The sequence below is a fragment of the Eurosta solidaginis genome, chromosome 4 (genome assembly GCF_040869045.1).
Source record: "Eurosta solidaginis isolate ZX-2024a chromosome 4, ASM4086904v1, whole genome shotgun sequence".
Classification (NCBI taxonomy): domain Eukaryota; kingdom Metazoa; phylum Arthropoda; class Insecta; order Diptera; family Tephritidae; genus Eurosta; species Eurosta solidaginis.
In genome coordinates, this window is record NC_090322.1 from 137,360,633 (window position 1) to 137,387,889 (window position 27,257).

Sequence of the window (27,257 nt, forward strand, 5' to 3'; positions counted from 1 at the left end):
TTACACAACGAACCTGCAAATATTTAAATAGAAGGTATAAAATCATCGTCTACAGATCTATAATCGAACCTAATTTTATTTATTGCCCAACTATATTTTTCATCTTGCGAGATAGTCAGATATACAAGCTACAAAAGCAACAGAACCGCGCTATGAGATTCATTCTCAAAAAACGGTATGACACACCTATCAGAGACATGCTATGCTCTCTTAATTGGCTTAGCATTAGACAGCAACTTTTTTATTATACCATAAAATTTATTAAAAACATAATAGAAGGAACTTTGCCTGCGTATTTGAGGACTAATATAAAATATGTAAAAGATGTGCACTCTGTAAATACTCGTAATAAAAATGATTTTAATCTGCCGGCTTATAAAACTGAAGCAGACAAATGTAATCTGTATTATAAAGGTCTTAAATCATATAATGAACTACCGATTGATATTAAATCATGTCATTCCAATAAATTTAAACAAAAATTGTACAATTATTGCAGAACACTACCAATTTAGTGCTGGACAGGCGGACTTCCATAGCATCGATAGAAGTGCAGCGAAACTATACTGCTGTGTAGCGCCAAGACTTCCAAGCTCTTGTGCGCATACAAAAAAGGTTTCCGAAGCACATACTGAAACGCATCACTCGATTAACTCAGTGCATCGCCGTGCAGATGTTGCCTTCGCGCTTTACTAACATACGTAAAATGCCTACATACTACATAATCGCAACGCTTTGTTCGCATGATCTGGAAGTCTCCCATCCATAGTACTCCAAGGTAGGACATAGATGTAACTATTCTAGATTGCATAGTCCAGAAGACAATTATAAACATGTAAAATAGATTTAAGTTAGGCTTAGGAAAGCCGTAATAAATAAATACATTATACATTATACATTACATTATACATTATACAACGTACGTACCAAAAACGTGTCAGCTGACACGACCTATCTTATGAGTGTGCAATGTAAACGAAAACTCACCGACCTGCAACACCCGTACGTACGTAGCCCGGAACGTAGAAATCAAAACAATTTTGATTTTTTCCGTAAGAACGTGTCAGCTGATCGCTCTCTCACTAGACAGAGTTGCCTAGTAAACTTTTGTGCGCTAATTTTTTGGCCGTTTGCAGTTTTATGCAAAAACACCTAATTAAGGTTTGAAAAATTGTGAAAATAATTCGAAATAATTATGTAAAAGTGCAGATTATAAATATGTAATCTATTTATATTTATTTAATATTAATTCCAGACTTTTACAACATCAAAAATTAAATTGGAAGAAGTTGATGTTTGCATAAGCATACATGCAAAATGGTCAGTGGCAACAGTGCTTATCTGTAAATAATACACACACAAATATGCTATGTACATGTACACAGACGCACACATTGATTCCTACGGGCTTGAGGGTTCGGTCAAACGTGTTTCGTACGACAAACGTCCGTACGTACGGCACACGTCGGTGGGTAATTGCAGCTTAACTGCCGCATAAGCATGCGTTGCGACAATGTAAAGCATGTATGCAAACGTCAAATCTAAATGTCACGCAGAACAAAAATTGGAAATCGAGTTAGGTTTTTACGCAGCAACTTCAATTTGGGTTGCTCTCATACAAGTTGTATGTGCATGAGACATTTTTGACAGAAAAAGACTTGCGTGCGTTTATATTAGGTTGGCTTGTAAACGGGATAAAAATTTACAGAAATTTCTGTTGACTTGTCCCGTATTTCGGTTGATTTTACCAATATTTTTCTTTCAGTGTACTATGGGGTCCTAGTTTTTTCGACAGCAACACAAAACAGTACGTATACCAAAAAACTAAAGCTACCCCGACAGCAGCATTGGATAACATTCTACACATCCCTAGATGGCCGAAAATGTAGCGCTATTAACTGCCTTGTTAAGGCATCGGGCAACTTGAGTGCAGGCCGTATGACCACAGCAGTATAGCGCCATTAAATATAGGGCGAAAGAGATATTTCTGCCACAATAGAGCCGGGGGGTTGGCCGAGGGTGCGGAAATAGCGAAACGTGTAGAGTAACGTTTATACCGATTTTTCAAAATTAACGGAAGGGGTCAAATATGCGATTTGCTGTGTCGATCCAAAAATAAGTACATCCTTCAAGATGTCAAATCCCTGCGGTGCCTTTCAGGCGAAAACTATGACCGTGGAGATGGAAACAGGAATTCTGGAGGAAGCGTCTTAAGCTGCACTCGCATCAATATATATATTGATAGTCAGGCGGCAATAATCTCACAGAGCACAGAAGTGTCCTGGAATACAGAGAAGCTTTGGAGAGACTTCGATGACCATGTACTCGATGAATCGGCGGTGGACGTACCAATCTGCTTGGAAGAAATCAAAAGGAGACAGGAGTTGCATATTATCTACGAAGCAGAAAAGGGGTAAATAGAAGCGCGTGGCTGTAAAATGAAAGTACTTGTACGAGGTAATCGGCTACGAAAAATACTCGGTACTTGAGCAGGGAACTACACGTATGTACACGTAGAAACTCGAACCGGAACAACACTAGTCGAATTTGATAGCCCTTTAGTTGTCCAAAAAGTAGTACATACTTTGAATTCAAGGCACAAAAGTGTCAAAATAAGACCACATCACCAGAAAAAAATAAAAAGCCCACTGTCTTTGGCAAAGACAAAGGCCTTATACCTTCAACGAATGCAGGCGAACGTAATTTGACTTTTTCAGAATTCAGCTCCTCAAGTAGGTTGTAACGACAGCCTGTCTCCATACTGGCTTAAATGGGTGGCAGAGTGTATATGCGTCTATGTGTTTATGTGTTTTGTGTCCAGGTCCGTGCCTTGGCCGCAATGTTGCCATTAAAATAATATTAACATAATGTAACGAATTTTTATTTGCAAATCCTCTTATTTGCAATCCTCTGCTAAGTTCGAATCACTAAACTGTTGAATAAATAACTCCAATTTGTAATAATGCAAAATGGCCTTTATTAAAGTACTTCACAATACACTCAAACTGTGCAACGAATAGCTTGCTTAATAACCACACTGACTGATAGCTCAATGAAACTCTACTATTCAAAATAGTACTGCTATTGCTCGCTAGATATTGTCTTAATCGCAACTGCTTGACAACTCAAATCAAACTGAATTCCTTCTTACTCGCTTGCACTGCTTTTATAGTTTACGCTGCATACTTCTAGGCTCTTCGATTTCCAGAACTTACTAGTTGTTTCGGCTACAAAATCGCCAGCCACAACTGCGTGCACAAATTATTGCTCTCTCTTGTGACCACTCAGATAAGATATATGCCTGTGTTTGTAGTTTACAATCTCCCGCACACACATAAGCGTATAAGTAAATTCATCGGTGTGTGACATCTCATCTCTCGCTGCCTTGTATGTAAATGTTGCTCGTCGGAATGTGTACATATGTGTAGACGCAAGTATTGATTCGTTTATGTAGATACATAATGATTGAATTATTGATGTGAATTCACGTCACTGCTTAGCATCGGCCTGGAGATGGCAGCACTCCTCAGTTTTGCTAATGATCGTAACACTGCCCTCCACCTAAGTCTGATCGTCCCGATCAGACAAATCTCCCAATCTAAACGCCGCTAGCATCTCCAAATGTACCACTCTTCTACTCCGTGGTTTCTCAATGCTTTGTATGCGGTAGATGGTATCACTGATCTTCTTCACAACCTTGTACGGGCCTTCCCAACTGCACCGAAATTTGGATGGAACACCTTTCCGCCGGTGAGGTTTGTATAACAGTACCAAATCTCCCGTCAAGAAACCTTTCGAATTATTGTTCTCATGGTACCTGTGTTTCATCGTACCACTCAATACCCTGGTTCGTTCCTTCACACTCTGTTGTTTGGCCAATGAACCACTTCGTAGAGCTTGCGCTGTACGAATTTTCTTTGCATAATCGGTATCGTTCCCACATTTTACAACAGGAGTGCGCTCCGGCTTGAAACTGCCCTCGCATTCTTTCTCGGAAATTCGTTGCTTCGCTTTCCTGCGTCTTTTAGGTTTTTTCAATGCCAGTGTTTCTCTCGCAGGTACTTTTGATTTTGATTTATTTGGCCCATTTGTTTCATCAACCTTTACCTTTGACTTTCGTGGCCTTTGTCGACTTTTCTCCACCAGTACTCTATTACTGCTGAAACCTTTTTCCAAACTGAAGTTAATTGGCACATCCTGGTTCTTATAATGCATCGCCCTTCTCCGCATATCGATCTTGACGTCATGGTCAACCAAGAAATCCACTCCCAATATAACTTCATCGACAATCTCCGCCACAACGAATTTGTGTAAAACCATGACCTTCCCAATTAAGACTTCACATATTACTTCTCCCTGGACTTGATTATACTCGCCAGTGACCGTACGCAACCTTGCTCCAGGTAACCGCTTTACTTTCCTGTTAACCAAATCAGATCGGATCAAGGAATGAGATGCGCCCGTATCTACAGTCAGTACACGCTCCTTGCCATCCACATTCCCTCTGACGGTAAGACTGCTTGATTTCCTTCCAATTTGCGACACAGATATCACAGGACATTCAATAGCCCGGTCTAGCTCTCTACCTCTTACTCGCTCTTGCTCATCTCCTCCAGCTTTGCGTTTATGGCCACCCACATTGTTGGAACTATTAGGACCAAGATCGCAATGACGTGCAATGTGACCTGGGTTGCCGCACTTGAAACATTTAATAACTCCGGCATTCTTCTGTTGAGATCTCTTCAGTGCTTCCAAAATTGTTTCTACCCACTCTGGCCTTTCTACTTCCACACGGCGTGCTTTGAAAACTGGCTTACACAGAAGCGACGCTGTTTCCTGAATCAGAGCTTGTGACACCGTTTCTGCGAATGTTGGCTTTGGGTTTGCGTATGTAGCTCGCTTTGTTTCGACGTCCCGTATGCCATTTATAAAGCTCTGGATTTTTACCCTCTCGGTGTATTCCACGGGTGCGTCCGCATTTGCGAGATGAGCCAACCTTTCAACATCTGAAGCAAACTCTTGCAATGTCTCATTTGCTTTTTGGTAGCGGTTTTGCAACTCAATTTGGAATATCTGTTTTCTATGTTCGCTTCCATAACGTCGTTCTACAGCAGCCATCAATGCTTCATAATTGTTCCGCTCTCCTTCGGGAATCGTCTGTAGAATTTCCGCTGCTGGCCCCTTCAATGCCACGAACAGTGCAGCAACTTTATCTTCCGCATTCCAGTTGTTCACTGCTGCGGTCTTCTCAAACTGTAGCTTAAAGACCTGAAAAGGAACAGAACCGTCAAAGGATGGTGTCTTTACCTTTGGATTACTCGCTGAAACAGCTGGGCGGTTTAGTTGTAACTGCTCCATACGACCTTTTAACGCTTCTATTTCGGCATCAATTTTGTCCTCGAGTTGTAAAATTTTTGCATCCTGCTCTTCCAGTTTCACAAAGAGCTGCGCTGATACCTGTTCCGAAATTTGTGTCGACATTTCAGATATACGTGCCTCTTGCGCTTCCAGTTGAGATGCCAAATATGTCTTCTGTTCTTCCAATTGTGTCTCCATCTTTGATGTAATCTGTGTCGACATTTCTGCCATACGCGTTTCTTGTGCTTCAATCTTCGATGTAATCTGTGTCGACATTTCTGACATACGCGTTTCTTGTGCTTCAATCTTGGATGTTATGCGTGTCTCCTGCGATTCTAGTTGTGATGACATTGTCGATGTTTGAGCAGATATTGCAGCCAAAATCATGTTCAAGTCTGTGCTCGTAACTGTCTGCGATGTTTCGTTTTTCTCTTCAACTTTTGTTACTTCCTCGCCATCAAGATGAAAGTCATACTTTTCCACATCAATTCCTTCCGCTTCCATTGCCTCTCGTAGCCGTGCCTGAAGTTCAAGTTTAACGCCGCTTGTATTCAATCCACGGCTCTCCAACTCCTTCTTTAGTTGCTGGATCTTCAATTCACTGAACTTTGCCATGTCGTTGTTGTCCTCTGGAATTTATTCAACAATCCCACTTCTGACACCAATTGTAACGAATTTTTATTTGCAAATCCTCTTATTTGCAATCCTCTGCTAAGTTCGAATCACTAAACTGTTGAATAAATAACTCCAATTTGTAATAATGCAAAATGGCCTTTATTAAAGTACTTCACAATACACTCAAACTGTGCAACGAATAGCTTGCTTAATAACCACACTGACTGATAGCTCAATGAAACTCTACTATTCAAAATAGTACTGCTATTGCTCGCTAGATATCGTCTTAATCGCAACTGCTTGACAACTCAAATCAAACTGAATTCCTTCTTACTCGCCTGCACTGCTTTTATAGTTTACGCTGCATACTTCTAGGCTCTTCGATTTCCAGAACTTACTAGTTGTTTCGGCTACAAAATCGCCAGCCACAACTGCGTGCACAAATTATTGCTCTCTCTTGTGACCACTCAGATAAGATATATGCCTGTGTTTGTAGTTTACAATCTCCCGCACACACATAAGCGTATAAGTAAATTCATCGGTGTGTGACATCTCATCTCTCGCTGCCTTGTATGTAAATGTTGCTCGTCGGAATGTGTACATATGTGTAGACGCAAGTATTGATTCGTTTATGTAGATACATAATGATTGAATTATTCAGGGATGCACCTTAACGTTAAGCTAATCGTTTATCAAAAAATTTCCACCGTTTCCGTTGAAACACTTCGAAATATTATAGATAAAGAAATTATCAAGATAAATTGTATCTCGTTTTTAACCGAAACGAAAAGCTTTCGTTAACGTTAAAAACGTTAACGAAAACGTGATACTTTATGTTTGAATTGTGCTGGCAATGCTATAGCCATGGTGAAGCCGTAAGGTGGCAACAACAAGCGCACATACACACACAAACTCTATGTAATTTGTTTGTGTAATTCGTTGGTGGTAATGTCAAAAATACTCTGAGAAATGTTCGTACTGCCAAAATTCATGAGTAAAGTTGCAATCAGCTTGGATAATGCTTTCACCTTTAATGACTCCGCCATCAATCAGCTTTGCCAGCATAGTTTGAAATTAATAATCAACATAAACGATTTGATTTCGTTTTGATATGGCAGAAAACGAAACGAAATCATTTCGTTAATTTGACGATCTTAACGTTAATAAACGAAACGAAATGACTTCGTTTCGTTTATTAACGTTGATTATCGTAACGAAATGATATCGGTTCGTTGGTTAAGCATGCCTGGAATTATTGATGTGAATTCACGTCACTGTTTAGCATCGGCCTGGAGATGGCAGCACTCCTCAGTTTTGCTAATGATCGTAACAATAATAACATTAACATTGTACCTATAGTGAACACAATGTTGCAACGGAAATAAGATGTTGCGCTTGGCATCATGTTGTTATAATAAGTAAAATTTCACCATGTTGCTAACAACCTAGCAGCCTTGACGAATGATATGTAACTATGTGTTTGTTCTGTTCGGTATTATGTATGCTGATGTGTATTTGTGAAAGGCTATGAGCGTGTGAATGCATCAGTGCTAGCGGTTAAGGCACGAACCCAATGTATCTGTGAAGGTGTTCGTTTTGTGGAGCGGTAAGCGTATGAATGTATGAGTGCATGATTGTATAGATGGTAAATACGGGAAAGCCGAAAAGAAAGTTTGGCATGTATAGGTAGGAATTTTCCGTTTCTGGGTAACGTTCCTTACCACGGCGGTGGTTATAAGAAGGGGAAAAATCAGTCAACGGGCCAAAGTCTTATTTCAACAGTGCCCAGTATAAGTTAAGTGCAATTGAGTCAAAAGTGAAGTGCGTGCTTTTAAAACGAAAGGGAAGAAAAAAAAAAGGTTTACAAAGTTTGTAGTGCGCGAATTTAATCGCATTTTTGAAAAATTTGTGCGCGTCGAAAGTTTCCGCGATACGTAAAAAGGGATAGCAATTTCCAGCAAGCATATGTTGCGAAAGAGCACACAATTTAATCTCCGTTGGAAAGAACGCACTGGGCAGAGCATTGAGAATTACGGTTTGCGGCCTAAAGGCCAAATCGGCGACATACCGCCCAACAACAACTGCATCACCTTCTAAACCGACGGCACGGCACGCCTACAACAACACCACCCGTTTGCCCGCTTAGACGGGGCAAAACGCATACAAAAGCCACATATGGTATCAGCAAGATACGGCCACAACAACAACCACTACAGCACTTTTTAATGGCAACGTACGGCCGCAACAAGCACAACAGCATATATTTTATATTAGCAGCGTAACGCCCAACAACAACAATATTACATTGGCGATATACCGCTCAACAACAATTACAAGAAATTGGCAACTTTGAGTATAGCAATTTTCTCCGGCTGCATTGGGCCGCAACAACAACAACCATAGCCATCTCGGCACCAACTACCACGCACTACACTACAATTTTAAATTGGTGGCGCACACCAACAACAACAACAAATACTTCGTACAAATTCTTCAAAAACACAATAAAAATTGTCAACATCGATATCAATTTTCACCGGCGGCATTGGGCCGCAACAACAACAGCCACTACACCATACACAACAAAAAAAAAAAATACAAGACGATTTTTGGTAAAGCAGACAATAGAGGAAAACACTAGCAACAACCACAACAAAGCTGGTAACAACATTTTTATATTTTTTGGGGCTAGTTCACATACACTGGCAACACAAACATCGGCGGAGGGAGGAGCTTTTCCAACAATATGTATAGTGACATTATGAATTTTACATATTTTGAATTTATTATTACGTTTATTTAAATATTGTTATAATTGTCATAATTTTGATTGGGAACGGAAGAAAGGGTTAGTTCATTTCCGGGGCCAAGCATTTATTTTTCGAACATATAATTTTTGAGTTTTACCATAACTCCATATTTTATAAGTTAGTCGGAGCACCTTTTTTTCTTCTCTTTTTGTCTCTCCGTTTCCTTCTCCTTTTTTTTAATTTTTCTACTTCAGTTTGACACTTAATTTTCTTGGTATTTTTATACCCCCACTTTCTACCATATACACATTTTTCTTTTGCATATGGTTTCTGCTACCTATGGTAGCACCAAATTAGGATTTTCAAATTTTTGAATTTTGCCATTTTTCTTTTATATTTTTTTGTACTTCTATTATTATTGGCAAAATCAATTGCAACATCACACCCCGAGGGTGTATATGCACAGTGTGCTTTCAGCACCAAGAACATTTTTTTTGATTACACATTTTTTAATTTTTGCGTTTTACCATCACGGGGGCAGCTTTGATACTACCAAAGCACTCATTATCAAAGATCACCAGGGAGCGATCTTGGCTGAGTGTTTGAGGGTGGCTACCTTGAGTGTGGTCATAGGTACATATGTATGTTTGAGTTTTTTTTTGTTTCAGCTACTCAACTGCAGCGGCGCCGTTGGATAAGAAGAGTAACTTGGTGAGTGTTTTGAGTGACATATTAAAATTTATCAACATACACCTGTTTAGTTGTATGTACATGTGTTAGCACAGATTCCTGCTCTTGCAAAAATAGAGCAGAAATTAGCAAATCAGAAAAAGAAAACAGATTGCAACGAACATATGTACATGCATGAAAAACGTCACAAACGTACATTTGCAATTACATACATGCCTTTTGTTTTCATATACACATAAATTCTTTTACTTACTTTGATGACCTACTTTTGCTGTGTACATAATTGATCTTATGTTTACTTGAGCGGTTGCGATAGGTCAGGGATTAGGGTACTTGAATTTTTTTGTTCGCTCTCTTATTTTATTTTGTTTGAATTTGTATCTTTAGATTTAGAATTAGCTCCTATTAATAATATTGCATTAGGGTTGCCCTAAAAGTTTAAATTTTATTCTATTTGAGTTCAGACACTTGGTCTATTAGTCGTAAGTATTTTGTATTGAATTGAATTCAGAATCGATTGAATTGAATTTGCAATTTTAATTAGCAATAAAGTTTAGCATTAAATTTAAGCATTTTTTTTTTTTATTTTATTTTTGAGTAAATAGAAATTTTGGAAGTGATCCTAGTAGCTAAGCCTTTTGAAATCATTGTCACAGTATTTTGTATTAAACTCTGAGTTTAAAGTTCTCTTTTTTTATAAATCATTGAACTAGTAGTAGGGTGGTATTTGCTAATTTGTAAACCAAGAACTTTGTAAATAAATTATAAGAATTATGTTTGGATGAAATTTGAATATATTCATTATGCAGGGTTAGGTTGACAATATTTGGTGTTGGTGCTGCGCTTGTGCGTGGCAAGGTAAGGTGAAGGTGAGTGTTTAGGGAAAATGGCCGATTGACAGAGGACAGACCAGTGTCAGGTTTGGGGGCACTGTAAGTAGATAGGAGTCAGCACAGTGCCCACGGTGCGGTGCAAGTTGCACTGCAGAGGGAGGGTAGACTCCACCTGACAGGACAGGCCTTCATCTTTACCCCTTTTAACTCTGCCCCTCACGTATGTTTCCATCTTTTTCAGCTCTTTCTCCTTCCTTTCCTATACATATGCAGGTATGACCCCTTTTTGTTCATGTGGTTGCGGTTGAGGACGGTGGTGAAATGCCCCGCCCAAGACGACGAGCTAGCCTGGGCCCGCAAGCATACCTGCTTGCCGCCGCTCCTCGCCACCCAAACAGTCAGCCACGTAACAAGGTTAGTGCTCTTTATCAGAAGTGTTGATTAATTTAAAGGCGCCCAATTTGAATGCTTCCTACAGAGGAACCGTACCTAATTTATAAAAAAATTCAAACATAAAGCAAAAGTTAGTTATATATTTTCAATTGAAGCGCGAATAGTAGGCTTTAGTGGTCAAAAAGATACAACTGTATGACAAATTTCATGGTGATACCCTCAAAAACCGAAAGAAAGGACGCTGCCCACGGGGCTATGTTAAAAGCAAAACTAAGAGTGTGTGATCGCCGACGAGAGTTGAAAAGGGAAAGAAAAAACAGAGGTGGAAAGGCGTAAGTGCAAAGAACTTGAGCCAACAGGAATAACGACCATAAATTTTACCAAGAAATTAGGCGACGGACTCCTGTCCCGAGCGCGATTAAATTATGATGGGGACACTTCTCTGTACCGCTAAATGGAGAGAGCGATGAAACACCCAGGGAAGTTATGACTCCGATCCCTCAATCGATGATCATGGAATAAATGTTCACCCACCCGACTACGACGATGTAAAAGCATTGATTACTTACTTAATTTGCGCTTAACCGTCTAAACGGTTATGGCCGTCCAACAAGGCGCGCCAGTCGCTCCTTCGCGCCGCCAACCGGCGCCAATTGGTCACACCAAGGGAGTTTAAATCGTTTTCCACCTGATCCTTCCAATGGAGTGGGGGCCGCCTCCTACCTCTGCTTCCATAGGCGGGTTCCGATAGAAACACTTTCTTGGCCGGAGCATCATCTTTCATTCGCATAACATGGCCTAGCCAGCGCAGCCGCTGCGTTTTAATTCGCTGGACTATATGGATGTCTGCGCATAGCTCGTACAGCTCATCATTAAATCTTCTTCGGTACTCGCCATCGCCAACGCGTAGAGGTCCATGCTTCTGCCCCATATAGTAGGACGGGTACGATAAGTGACTTGTAGAGTATGATTTTCGTTCGCCGAGAGAGGACATTACTTTTCAATTTCCTACCTAGTCCAAAGTAGCATTTATTGGCAAGAGTTATTTTTCGCTGGATTTCAGAGCTGATATTGTTGTTAGAGTTAATGCTGGTTCCCAAATAAACGAATTCTTTTACTATTTCGAAATTATGGCTGCCAACAGTAGCGTGGTTGCCAAGGTGCATATGCGCTGACTCTTTGCTCAATGACAGCAGGTGCTTCGTTTTGTCCTCATTCACCATCAAACCCATCTTTACCGCTTCTTTTTCCAGTTTGAAGTAAGCAGAACTAACAGCGCGGGTGTTTAGGCCGATGATATCAATGTCATCATCATATGCCAGTAATTGCACTCTTTTATAGAATATTGTTCCAGTGCGGTTAAGTTCTGCAGCTAAAATAATTTTCTCCAGCATCAAATGGAAGAAATCGCACGATAGGGGGTCACCCTGTCTGAAGCCTCGTTTAGTTTCGAACGGCTCGGAGAGGTCCTTCCCAATTCTGAATGAGCTAATGGTGTTGCTCGACGTCATTTTGCACAGCCGTATAAATTTTGCGGGGAAACCAAATTCAGACATAGCGGCATATAGGCAGTTCCTTTTCGTGCTGTCGAAGGCGGCTTTAAAATCGACGAAGAGGTGATGTGTGTCGATTCTCTTTCCACGGGTTTTTTCCAAGATTTGGCGCATTGTGAAAAGCATTGATTACCAGATTAAAAAAACAAGGACGCGGGCCTTGATGGATTGCTGCGGAGCTTGTCAAATTCGGTGGCGAAGAGATCTTAAGGCACATGCATCAACTTCTCTGCACAATATGGTCCTTTGCCCAGTTCACAAGAAGAGGAATACTGCAAAAGCGCCAACTTTCGCGGAATCAGCGTCGCATATAAGGTCCTATCAAGCGTATTGAGCGAAAGATTGAAGCCCACCGTGGGGATCGGCTGATTGGCCCTTATCAGTGCGGCTTTAGACCTGGGAAATCTACCATCAAAGAGATTTTGACTATGCATAAAATCCGCCAAAAGCCGCCTTCGACAGCATGAAAAGTCTGAATTTGATTTCCCCGCAAAACTTATACGGCTGTGCAAAATGACTTTGCGAACACCATCAGCTCAGTAAGAATTAGGAAAAAACTCTCCGAGTCGTTCGAAACTAAACGAGGTTCCAAACAGGGTGATTACCTATTGTGCTCTCTCTTTAATTAGATGCTGGAGAAAATAATACTAGCTGCAGAGCTTAACCGCTCTGGAATAATATTATTTAAGATACTAATAAAAGATGCGGACAGGACAAAACGAAATACCTGCTGTCATCAAGCAAAGCCAGCGCATTTGCGCTCTTGCAACCACGTCACTGTTGGCAGCCATAATTTCGAAATGTGAAGGACTTTTTTATTTTGGGAACCAGCATTAACACAAACAACAACTACAGTCACAAATCCAGTAAAGAATCACTCCCACCAACGAATGCTGCTATGGACTGAGGAGGCGATTGAAAAGGAAAGTCCTCTCTCGGCAAGCGAAGATCATGCTCTACTAGTCACCTATCGTACCCGTCCTGCTATGTGGTGCAGAAGCATGGACCATGACAACATCAGATGAGGCGGCTCTGGGACCCCAGCGGGTTAGGGGGTCAGAATATACCCGCGGTAGGTATGCCTGTCGTAAGAGGCGACTAAAATACCAGATTCAAGGGGCTGTGTAGCGCAACCCTTCATGCGCAATATATAGCTTCTCCAAACTCAATTGTCAACCTCACCTATCCGCGGCGAATCCTGTTTCACTAACAGACGAGGCTCTGGCGACCCCAAGCTCCTCATGGAACTTGGGGGTGGGGAGGGAGGGAATGGCTTCAAGGTTTAATGTGGCCACATAAATCGTTCCCGAGATGATCGGGCTAGCACCTTAATGGTGCTGTGGTACCGGAGCGTTTCGGACCTGCATCCGGCAAAGGCCCATCACATCGATAACACTCCCGAAAGCCTTCGGGGAGCAACCTTATCGCTACAACAAAAACAACAACAACAGGCGGCTCTGGGAGTGTTCGAGAGAAAGGTTCTTCCAAAAATGAATAGGCTCCTAAGCGTCGGCAACGGCAAGTACCGAATAAATGACTGATTAAATGATCAGATGTACGAGCTTACGAGACACCAACATAGTCAAGCTAATTTAAGCGCGTTGGGTACGCTGGCTAGGTTATGTTATGCAAATGAAAGCCAATGCTCCAGCCAAAAAAGTATTCTTATAAGAACCTGCCTATGGAAGCACAAGAATAGGACGACCTCCACTTCGCTGAAAGGACCAGTTGGAAAACAATTTAAATACTCTTGGTGTGAACGATTGGCGCCAAAAAGCACATACTCGTTTAAAAAGTTAAGCGCCAATTAGGTAAGAAACACCCAAACATGAGGAACGAATTTGGATACAAACGAGCGGTAGAGCTATATTTCTTATTATTTTCACCTACATTTTAAAATTTCGTGTACGTTTTGGGTATAAAAATGTTCATGAATGGAAATACACAAGAAGTTATCAAATCAAGTTCATTGAAATTCGTTTATATTTATTTTTGAATATGTGAAAAGGTTTCATTTATAGGTTAGTTTGATTGAAATGAGCAAAACATGATTTAAATTTTAAATATTAAACAAAAAAGAACACAAAAAGGTGTACCCATAGTAAGTAATTGGTGTGAGCGAAGGTCGAGATCAAGTTTGTGATACACGCATACATATGCACAGACATATTGAGTATGTGGTTTTAATTACTTATTAGAAAATAAAATATATTTTTATTTTACTTTCAAAGTGTCGGAAGTTAAAAACTGAATGACCTTTGGTCAATAGAGAATACGAAAACTAAATTGTCTAATGTAAATGTAAAACAATTATTTTTATTAATTTAATATTTTTAAGATTGTAATATACATATACATACATAGATAATATATGCATGCAAGTACTACGTTTTACAAATATGGGAGACAACACTTAGCAATATGCATCTTCCTAACAAGTTTTGTTTTTTAACGAAAGATTGCGTGCTTAGCCAGTTAATCACAGTACAAACGCGGAAGTGTAAGCTTTATATACCCAGTTGCGCAAAGTATATACAAGCTTTAGGACGTCGCGCAACGAAGCGCGCTAGTTACGTTGAAACTAAGGCCCGAGTCATCTCGTCGTTGTATCGTACTTATAAAAAACGTGCCACGCACACATGTTTTTAAATGGAGAACCTCATACGACTCGTACGCTTCTCGTAGCCGTACATTGTTACTACGACTATAGTACAGCATGATCGTCATTTTCCTCATGTACGATTGTTCATCTGGTTTGTTTATTATTTTGAGAAGTAAACAAAATTTTATTCTGTTCGTTGAGGTCGTTATTGATGTTCGAGGACGTTGGCCGTTTGGAGTCCCTGATTACTAAATATTTCATCATCATTAATTGGCAATTAACCTCCCTTCCTCTACTTCCAAACTGCGGTTTCCACTGAAATACTTTGTTGGCCCGGAGCGTATCCGTCCATTCGTATAACATGATCTAGCCAGCGAAGCCTTTGGGTTTTTATTCGGTGGACTATCGTCATATCTGCAAAGTCCATGACTGGAGCGACTTGTAGAGCGTGACTTTTGTTTATCGAGAGAGGACTTTACTTTTCAATTGCCTACTCAGTTCAAAGCAACAAGAGTTACTCTCCGTTTGATTTCTGAGTAGACATTGTTTTTGCTTTTTATGCTGGCTCCCAAAGAGACGAAATCGTTCACAGTCTCGAATTTATATCACTCAACAGTGACGTGGACGGAAATGGGGTATGCTCCCTATGATAGTGCATTGGATATACACGGCCATAGTTAGGCCAATTTTGATATACGGGGTGGCGGTATGGTGGCCCGCCCTGAATAAATCCTCGACGGTTCTTGCTCTTCAAAAGGTGCAAAGATCTGCACTACTATGCATAAGCGGAGCCATCCGCACAACGCCAACGGAGGCTATGAAGGTAATACTGAACCTATTACCCATATATATAGTAGGCATAAAATATGCAGCATGTGCAGCTATTAGGCTGAGGAAACTGGCCACATGGTCTCACTGCAACCATACTTAAATTCTTGACAGATTCTGCATACCAGAATGGACAGATTTCTGCAAACCACATACCAACTTTAACAAGGGATATGAGGTATTAATCCCTGAGAGGGAACAGTCGGTGAGTGACCCAGATTGGCCCACTGACAGCATTCAGATCTACACAGATTGATCTAAACTGGATAACAGGGTCAGAGGGGGTGCCTATTCGAAACGATTGCAAGACGCTGTGGACTGCCTTAGGCAGAACGCAGTCTCTCAGAAACACATTTATATTTTCTCAGACAGTCAAGCAGCGCTGAAAGCCCTTGTAACAACTAATCTCGAAGTATACTGTCGCAGATCACTTAACGTCATGGCTGAACAGTTTACTCTGCATCTGGTATGGGTTCCGGGACATAAGGGCATACCAGGTAATGAGATGGCGGATGAGCTTGCAAGAAAGCGCACTTCCCTTCCACTTTCGCCATCCTGGAAGAGGTTGGGCATGCCGCTTTCCACCTGCAAGCTCAAGATAAAGGAGGCTCTACTGATGGAAGCCGGAGACAGGTGGAAGCATCATGCTAGATGCCACACGGCAAAACTCACATAGCCGGAATGGAATGAGAAGAGATCGCGAGAGCTTCTGACCCTCCGTAAGATGGATCTTTCCCTAGTTGTAGGATTTCTCACTGGTCACGTTTGTATTGGGCCGCATGCGGAAGGGATTGGCGCTCCATTTAATGATTATTGTAGAACCTGCGGCAACGAAGAAGAACCTGAAACTGTTAGGCATCTACTCTGCGCATGTCCAGCGCTCGGTAAAAGAAGGCAACGTTTTATGGGCAAGATGTTTCTCGTAGATCTGACTGATATAGCTGAGGTCAACACACGACGCTTAGTTAGCTTCACAACTCCAACGAATTGGTTTGATTAGGAGAGCAGGAACAATTCCGTGTGGTTTCACATTGGCCTATAAAGGCCTAAGTGTGCCGCTCCGATGCGGACGGCAGCCACTTAAACCTAACCTAACAGTGGCCTGGCTGCTAAATTGTGAATGCGCTGCTTCTTACTTAGATAACAGCAAGACCTTCGTCTTGGTACAAGATGGAAAAGTCGCTGTGGTGCGATGCGAAGAGTTGAATCTCTCTGGGCAATTCTATAGAAACAAAATCAAATATTTGGCTCATTTTCGGAAACGGTGTAACGTCAATTCAGCCCGTGGTCCTTATCACTTCCGTGGTACATATCGGAGTTTCCACCAAGCTGTTTGAGATATGATTCCACATAAAACTCAACATGGTGAAGCAACTTTTCACCTCCTGTGTCCATTCTCACATAAGCCTGGTGCTACATGACTATATTTTAAACAGCAGTAAAATTTATCAACTTTAACTCTTTAGTCGAGTTGCATGCTGAAATCCTTCTTCTTTTGATGTCATAGCGGGTGAAGTCCTCGTATGTCTTTTGCAGTTTTTTATAGAAAGAGTCCTCATAAGTTTTAAATTGAAAAGTCTACATTTAATTCGGATTGCGTAGCGGCGATAGAACTTGGTGGCGAAGTCTGTTTCCCTCGGATTGATTACGACATCTACCATCTCCTGCTCTGGTTACTGCCAAAAGGGCAAAAGAAAGAAAGTAAGAGTAGAGATTTACTGTTTGTACAGTGTTACAGCCACACCTCATTACACAGCAGGCATGTATACACAATGACATTTAATTTTTGCATGGCGCATTTTAATTATGCACTTACATATGTACATAACATATTGCATGACTAGACTTAATTGATAGTCCAATGTAGGGAAGGGACGCGATATCGAATGCAAAGTATCGATACGGTACTCATATCAAGTATCGCTCCGCAAGTCTCAGGTACTCGATAGTATCGTATTAAGAAGATTCGATAGAAAAAATATCGATGCTGGCTTGACAAGACAAGTATGCGGATCAGAAATGCACCTTCAATGAGATCCCAATATATCTTTAGATGTGTAAAATAAAAGTTGTAATAAGCCTGGATTTAGAAAGAATTTTAACTTTGTCAGAAGCTCTTAACGTTTCGATTCGTTTTATATTCTACAAATTTTGTGTAGAAAGACCGCACATAAATCATACATATAACTCATCTGTCAAAGCATATGCGATGCACTGGGCTGACAGATGAGTTGAATGAATGGCCCCAGATATATTTATCTACACAAAGTTTGTGGGACGTAAAGCAAGGCAAAAAGTTAAGATACTTTTTTCTAACTTATAGCGTTTCAAATGCGTCAAAGCGAAGCATTGCGGCACAGGAACGATGCAAAAAATTTTGATTATACAGTTGTCAGCTTCTTCCAAATAAATTAACTGACATACTGAACATACAGAAGAGTATATTTGGTCGATTAGTTCTTTCCTTGACTCTTTTTTACCGAATATTGCGGTGCCAAAAACCATTGCAATAAACGTATCGACATCGAATATCAAAAGTATCGATATGGTATCTAAAGTATCGTATAGAATCTCGTGTCCCTAGTCCTATGATAACGTAAGTAAATACAAATGTGCAAACAGATGAATGCAAAAACATATGTGGACAATATATAGCGCAATATGAAAAACATACTAGTTAAGAACTAGAATCTGTATACTGCTGCGAATACGAAATTGCATTAGTCGCAATGTGCGATACCAAAAAATACCTGGGAAGTCGTACCATTTTCTAGTAGATCTTGAAAATCTATGAAGACTGCATGTAAGATTTTCCCCGCGTACCTCCCAAATCGTTAGTTACGTCCAAAAAAAAAAAACGGGTTTTCGTACCTTTGGACACTAGCCTACGGAGCCTATACTTTGTTGCTATTATTCGGAAACTTAAAGCCGGAGTCATTGGTGCCGTATGTCGTATCGCTGTATCCGTACCCCTAACGTAATCAGCTGTTTATCGTTACGACGGTAAACCAAAACCCAATTGGTTGGCTACGATACGGTTACGACCTTAGCGGCACCAATAATCGATTGCATTGATTCTCATAAGGTTGGTCGAATCAGCTGTTAAAAGGTTACCGATACGGTTACCGATAAAGCACCAATGTCTCCAGCTTAAGTCGGAGCGATTGTGCAGTTGTAAGGCAGCGGTCCCCAAAACTCAAACTGTGCCTGTGTGAGTAAAACTAAATTCATCTTATGCTTGAAACACAATGCCCTGACGCCGCGAAATAAACACAATGGACACAATAAAAGCGATGAGCGAAATTTACGCGACGTCGCTTTGCGAGGATAGATTTATTTCTATCGTCGCCGCCAGGCGATGACGACAAACATCCCAAGGGCACCCCTTTAAGTATAAAAAAATAAAAGATAATATCCAAAAACAAATATTTTGTTTTTTTACATATAATCCTTAATTTTACTGCCAAAACACGTTCAAAAAAATTGGGAGAGATATCGAAAGAATTTTTTCGGTATCATTATTAATAAACCGCCAACTATTCATTAATATTATTAAAAACTAAAAGGTAATTAGCACAAACATTTCCTATATTTTCGTTTTTTCAATCAATGTTTTCAACTAACCGGGTTCGTGCGCTGTCAAAAATTTAAACTCATGCAAGCTTATGAAAACGCACGTAACGTGCGCCGTATACATATACTGCATTTTTTGAATTAAAGGGTTATAATCAGGGCAACCCAAAATAAGCAAAAAAAGCGTATTTGAGGCCCTTATAATATGCTTTTAAAATCTTAATATAAGCGTAAAAATATGAATTTAAGGTCCTTACAAGCCCCAAAATATGCTTTTATGCTTCGAAAGTATGTAGTACAAGTTTGGCAAAAAAGGCTTACAATTTATGCTTGGCATGTAAAACACCCTAGATATCAGACACATCTATCCGAGTGGACTATTCAAAAGCTTTATGGAGGTTTATGCCATAACAAGAATAAGAACAACCATAAAACCATACAAATTCACATTTATTCAAGCTATGTATATTCAAAATATGTGTATATATTTAGCTACAAGGAATCTAATTAAGAAAGTGTTACATATAGGTACTAATGTTACATTTTTCTTGTTTTTTGTGGTATTCACTTTTTTTTAATAAGTACTAGCAAATAAAAGGTTAAAATGGACATTTTTCAGGTAATATTCATGCCTTCAATAAAAACATAAGCATTATTTAAATAGATTTAAAAATGAATAGCGTTTCAGCCTTTGTTAAAAATTCAGGTTCAGTTCAAGTTATTGTTACAATAAATAACAAGGTGTTTCGCAAGATTTTAAAAACAATAATTTTTGCTACAGTGTTACCTTATTGTAGTTATTACTCAAATTTATATTATTACGGTTGGCCTTCAAAAATATATACTATATATAAATTTTTTGCAAAATATCCTGATAAATAAGCATTTTTTTTGCAAAATATGCAAAAATATGCATTTGCTGCTAAATATGCAAAAATATGATCTTTGAAATATAACTGAAACTTCACGTTACGTCGAGAAATGTATCATATTTGATTGGTTTGTTGCTTACTTGCCTGATAAAAAATATGCGTTTGCATACTTTGGGTTGCCCTGGTTATAATATTAATGTTCGCCCTCCGGATTAACACAGCTCTTAATATTTTGGGCGTGTTTTAGCAGTCAAGTGCTAAAGCAAAGAATTAAAAAATAATTAAAAAAAAATATTTAAGTTAAACGGTTTTATTGAAAACAATACTTACATGAAGTAATAATAATACGAAAAGCTAGAAAATAATTAGGTAGGTCTTAGGTACTAGTCATCACACTCCTTATCAATCTATGGCGTTGATCAGACAATTAAATAAAAGCGTTGGGCGCGTGAAATTTCTAAAAATGTTAGGTGTAGCATAACCTGATTAAGGTTCAGTTGGTTTTACTTATGACTATCAATAGAAATATGACGCGTCCAACGCTTTTGTCTGATCAACGCCATAGATTGATAAGGAGTGTGATGACTAGTACCTAGGACCTACCTAATTATTTTCTAGCTTTTCGTATTATTATTACTTCATGTAAGTATTGTTTTCAATAAAACCGTTTAACTTACAATTTTTTTTTAAATTATTTTATTTTCAAGTTTTTAGTCTTTATTTAATTGCCTATTATTTCTCATTCTATTTAGTTCATTTAGTGACTCATTATTACAAGGACTCTTTCCTGACAATTTGTTACAATCTAAGTCCTCAATACATAATCCTTCCAAAACTTTACTCGACTCTGCGCCACGTATGCTTGTCCCTCCTGCAACTCCAAAATATTTTGATGTCACTTCTACCGGACTGTATGCAATATTTGTTCCAAATATGAGCCAAATCGGGCATCATAGGTCGCTTTCTATTCATGTATGTATTATGTGTTCCAAATATGGAGCAAATCAAATCGGACCACAAATACGATTTTTGTGAATATCTCGATCCTTGCGCCACCTAGCGGCGATTTTTTTTCATAATTCGCTTTTTATTCTTGCATGTATTATGTGTTCCAAATATGAGCCAAATCGGACCACAAATAAGATTTTTGTGAATATCTCGATCCATGCGCCACCTAGCGGCGATTTTTTTTTCACAGGTCGATTTCTATTCTTGCACGTATTATGTGTTCCAAATATGAGCCAAATCGGCCCACAAATACGATTTTTGTGAATATCTCGATCCATGCGCCACCTAGCGGCGATTTTTTTCACAGGTTGATTTCTATTCTTGCATGTATTATGTGTTCCAAATATGAGCGAAATCAGACCACAAATGCGAATTTTGCGAATATCTCGATGCTTGCGCCACCTAGCGGCGATTTTTATCTTATTATTGCATTGTCATCGGGTTCTGAACTACATTCCAATTTTCAAGCTTGTAGCTTATCGGGAAGTTACTTAAATTTTAATTACAAGATTCATTCACAACGGCCGTGCATGCAGCCTGCCTGTCAAGTCAACCTAAATAAAACCGTTTAAAAAGTTTTAATTGTTTTCAACTTTATTTCTAAATAATGGCCACTCTGAATAAACAGCGTCAATTTCGCCCGGCATGGTGTTTTAAGTAGACGAAATGTCTGGGCGTAATTTGAAAAATGTCATCGCCCGACGCAAGCATTATTGGTAGTGGTTTAGTTGTTGATGAAAAATCAATGAGGTAGGACGTATGCACGCATGTTTGTTAACACACAAAGTAATTCGTAAATATGCCATATAAATAGTACTCTATTGCTTTAGTCTAAGGAAAAATTTGAACAAAATAAAATTGTTAACATGAAACCATTAAAACATTCTGCGCATGAGCGTCTGTTTGCAAAATATCCTTTCGCAAATAAACAATATCCTTACCCGATGTTGCTACTCTGCTTGTTCAGCGACAACTAAAGACGAAAGAGAATAATAATACGTGCGAGAGAGGTATCGAAAGGGGCGTTTTAAACCCGGTATAAATAATCCGAAATATTTAGATATGTAGCGTAAAAGTGTTGGCAAACGCGAAGTCTTTGTTTGGTGGAAACGAGGTATTTGTTTGGTGACCGAAGACCACGCAAAGAAGGATGCAATGAGAACGTCCCCTGCTGATGCAGTTAGTGCCTAAGTGGGAATATCTCCCTTCCCTAATATAATAGAGTAAGAGACAACACTTGCTGCACTTAGACTAGAAAATATCTCTGAGCTAAAGAGCGAAAACATGACAGGGCATATGAAAGTAATCAGACAACTCATAGGAAATCCCGTATTGCAACTACATTTTCCATTTCCATTCCTTCATTATGTGTCATTCGACTGCCAATTTCACTGCCTTCCACTCTATTCGCAATATAACCTCTATTTAAGCTGCCAAACTATCATGGTTCAACTATATGGTTGGCTCATCTGTACAATAACAAAATATGTCTGTTCAAATTGTCAAAATCTGTGTATTGGTGTTGGTGCGAATGGAAACATAAAACTTAGCAGTTTTTGTATGTGTAAGAAAATATTGCCAATGTGTTGGTTTCATTTTGAGTTTGCCATCTCCTTTTGACAATCCCATCGACCATGCAATGAAATAAATAAAATCAGCTGATGAGATGAGCCAACCATATAATTGAACCATGCAAACTATATAGTAAACAATGCAATGTAGTAAACAATGGTTTTGTTGCTGACTATCATCAACTTCTTTTGGTACACACGGCAACTGTATTCATGCACGGTTCCCATCCGCTTCCCTCGTCACCCCTCTTCCGAAGGTACGAGTTCCATCAACAAACTTGTTAAACTCAGTCTAACTAATTTGAATGGGTTGAGTTCTGAACTAGTTTACACTTGTTTGGCGGACTGTAGGGTACTAATGTAAAAAAAAAATTATTATGTATGCACATATTCACTTATCATCCATATACTCGCTCGCATGTAATCGCACAAGTGCACGCGCTACAGGTTAGATAACCAAGGTACCTGCACGTTTTGAGAGTTTCGTATTTTTGCTTATTCTCTCTGTATCTAATTTCACCGGCAAAACCCGGTTGACGTGAAGACTTTTGGTTTATTGTAGTTTAATAGAAAGAAGGAGAGAAGTACGTATTTAAATGTACATTCCCTTTTCTACACAAAATAATGCACATAATCTTGGAACCGGACTAACTAAGGAAAGAAATATTGATTGATACTTCTAGAGTCGAGTTTATCTTGTGTCTCTCTCTTATACCTAGTTGGCCTAAGCGTACAAGGTATTTTAATTTTATTTGCATAACGCCTCATTCAAACGGCATCAACGGATCAAGCTAGATATATAGTATATCTGTACCTGAAATAGATGGATATGTGTGAAGTTCGTCGGTAAAAGCAAAAACTTTGGAATATCAAAAACTTTAGGGAAAACCTAGATTGTTCATGAACTATAATATCGATCAAGTTTGGAATTTGGTAAATTGATTGATCTTCCGGTATTAAAATGCCAGTTTTGGAAAATTGGGGTGTGGTACCGTTTACGAAAGAGAAAAATTTGAATTACGAGCTTGTTTTCGTGCGGGATCAATTCAAGACTATCAGTTCGAGGATCATTTCTGTATTTTTTAAACGGTTTTATTTAGCTTGATTGGACAGGTCGGCCAGCCGCACGGCTGTTGTGAACGAATTTTGTAATTAAAATTTAAGTAACTTCCCAATAAGCTACAAGCTTGAAACTTGTTCAGAACCCGATGACAATGCAATAATAAGAAAAAAACTCCGATAGGTGGCGCATGGATCGTGATATTTCAAAAAATCGTATTTGTGGTCCGATTTGGCTCATATTTGGAAAACATAATACATACATGAATAGAAGCAGACTATGAAGAAAAATCGCCGCTAGGTGGCACAGGGATCGAGATATCCAAAAACATCATATTTGTGGTCCGATTTGGCTCATATTTGGAGCACATATTATATACATGAATAGAAAGCGACATATGAAAAAATCGCCGCCAGGTGGCGCAAGGATAGAGATATTAATAAAATAATTAAAAAAAATGTTTAAGTTAAACAGTTTTATTGAAAACAATACTTACATGAAATAATAATAATACTAAAATCTAGAAAGTAATTAGGTAGGTCCTAGGTACTAGTCATCACACTCCTCATCAATGTAAGGCGTTGATTACACAATTAAATAAAAGCATTGGGCGCCTGAAATTTCTAAATGTGTGAGGCGTAGCATAACCTTATTAAGGTTCAGTTGGTCTTATATATGACTATCAATAGAAATTTCAAACGCTTTTATTTAATTGTCTGATCAACGCCCTAGATTGATGAGGAGTGTGATGACTAGTACCTAGGACCTACCTAATTATTTTCTAGATTTTAGTATTATTATTATTTCATGTAAGTATTGTTTTCAATAAAACCGTTTAACTAAATTTTTGTTTTTTAATTATTTTATGTTCTTCATCATTTCGTAACTATTTCGAAATCATTTCACGAGAATTGAGGGTAATGTTTTAGGATTGCTTTGGAATCAATTCGAGTCAATAAAAAGGAGGACAGATGGGAGGTAGTGGCGTTGTTCAATGCATAATCTACCATTCGTATTTTTTTTTTAAGTTATTTTTTTACGTTAATTCGGGCTCAGTTTCACATATTTATGTTTGTTTGCTTAATGGTGTGTTCAATTTATGCTTAATATTTAAGCTCGTGAATTCTTAAATTTTACGTAAATGGCATAATTTTCAAAATGTATACTTTAGGAAATTAAGATAATTGGTATAAATTTCATACAAAAGCTTAATGCAATCGTTATTTTTTTATGATATAATTTTTCCTCGCTTTTAGAGCTACTTACACTATGGATTCTGTCAGCTGCTCTAAAAAAGTTTTTTTTTGCAAAATCTAGTTGAAATGGAGAGCAGCCTATTTATATTTAACTTGTGAGATAGTCAAAATAGAATACATGTGCAATTATTCTTAGATGTTGTTGTTGTTGTTGTTGTTGTTGTAGTGATAAGATATCTCTCCGAAGACTTTGGGGAGTGGTATCGATGTGATGGTCCTTTGCCGGGTACAGATCCGGTACGCACCGGTAACACAGCACCATTAAGGTGCTAGACCGACCATCTCGGGAACGATTTATATGTCCACATTCAGGCCATCCCTCTCTCCCCACCCCAAGTTCCATGAGGAGCTTGGGGTCGCCAGAGCCTCGTCTGTTAGTGAAACAGGATTCGCCGCGGATAGGTGAGGTTGACAATTGGGTTTTGAGAAGCTATATATTGCGCTGGAAACCTTAAAGGGTTACGCTATACAGCCGCTTGAATCTGGTAGTGTAGTCGCCTCTTACGACAGGCATACCTACCGAGGGTATATTCTGATCCCCTAACCCGCTGGGGGTCTTATTATTCATCGATGTTTCATTTAAGCAAATACATATACGCAAATATTTTGCAAAAAGACATTAAATCGTTTGCTGCATTTTGTGTGAGAAATTGAGTTCAATAAGCGTTTAAATGTACTTTACTAATTATTTCATTAGCTCTTCCTGTGAAATTAGTATGATTCAGCTATTTTGACAGAAGTCTTAAAACATTACAAACCTAAGAGTTCACAAACCTTTAACTTTTCTGCATTGTCGATTGAAAGATTCACTACTTTTATATATTTTAAGTGAGGAAAATATAATAATAACGAGAGTCAGAGAGGAATTGAAAAAAAAAAAACAAAAAACAAGCAAAGAAGGCTAAGTTCGGGTGTAACCGAACATCACATGCTCAGCTGAGAGCTTTGGAGACAAAATAAGGGAAAATCACAATTTAGCAAAATGAACCTAGGGTAACCCTTGAATATGTTTGTATGACATGGGTTTCAAATGGAACGTATTAAAGAGTATTTTAAAAGGGAGTGGGTTCTATAGGTGGACGCCTTTCCGAGATATCGCCATAAAGGTGGACCAGGGGTGACTCTAGAATGCGTTTGTACAATGTGGGTATCAAACGAAAGGTATTAATGAGTATTTTAAAAAGGAGTGGGCCTCAATTCTATAGGTAGACGCATTTTCGAGATATCGCCATAAAGGTGGACCAGCGTGGCTCTAGAATTTGTTTGTACGATATGGGTATCAAATGAAAGGTACTAATGAGGGTTTTAAAAGGGAGTGGGTTCTATAGGTGAATGACTTTTCGAGATATCGCCATAAAGGTGGACCAGGGGTAACTCTAGAATGTGTTTTACGATATGGGTATCAAATGCCAGGTGTTAATGAGTATTTTAAAATGGAGTGGGTTCTATAGGTGGACGCTATTTCGGGATATCGCCATAAAGGTGGACCAGGGGTGACTCTAGAATGTGTGTTGTAAGATACGGGTATGAAATTAAAGGTATTAATGAGGGTTTTAAAAGGCAGTGGCCCTTAGTTGTGTATATGTGAAGGCGTTTTCGAGATATCGACCAAAATGTGGACCAGGGTGACCCAGAACATCATCTCTCGGGTACCGCTAATTTATTTATATATGTAATACCACGAACAGTATTCCTGCCAAGATTCCAAGGGCTTTTGATTTCGCCCTGCAGAACATTTTCATTTTCTTCTACTTAATATGGTAGGTGTGTGTCACATACCATGTTTCATCCCTTTTTTCATATTTGGTATAGAATTATGGTATTTTTTTCATTTTTCGTAATTTTCGATGTCGAAAAAGTGGTCGTGGTCATAATGGGATTGAGGCCATTTTCTATACTAAGATAAAGTGAGTTCAGAAAAGTACGTGAACTAAGTTTAGTAAAGATATATCGCTTTTTGCTCAAGTTATCGTGTTAACGGCCGAGAGGAAAGACAGATGGTCGACTGTGTATAAAACCTGGACGTGGCTTTAACCGATTTCGCCCATTTTCACAGAAAACAGTTATCGTCATACAATCTATGCCCCTACCAAATTTCACAAGGATTGGTAAATTTTTTTTCGACTTATGGCATTAAAAGTATTCTAGACGAATTAAGTGAAAAAGGGCGGAGCCACGCCCATTTTGAAATTTTCTTTTATTTTTGTATTTTGTTGCACCATATCATTACTGGAGTTGAAGGTTGACATAATTTTCTTATATACTGTAAAGATATTCAATTTTTTGTTAAAATTT

General features: G+C 39.0%; 1 protein-coding gene across 3 annotated transcripts in view; it reads right to left on the bottom strand.

Annotated features, from left to right (window-relative positions):
- Nucleotides 1-27,257, bottom strand: part of Cpr (Cytochrome P450 reductase) — a 178,316-nt gene that overhangs the window by 28,426 nt on the left and 122,633 nt on the right. Inside the window, exon 1 of one of the 3 annotated variants that reach the window (XM_067783007.1) lies at nt 9,131-9,240. The exons of the other annotated variants lie outside the window; for them this stretch is intronic. Within the exon in view, the coding sequence (XP_067639108.1) occupies nt 9,131-9,212 (82 nt within the window). The 5' untranslated portion in view covers nt 9,213-9,240. Of the gene's footprint in view, nt 1-9,130; nt 9,241-27,257 lie in introns of those variants that run through there. 3 annotated transcript variants of the gene reach the window in all.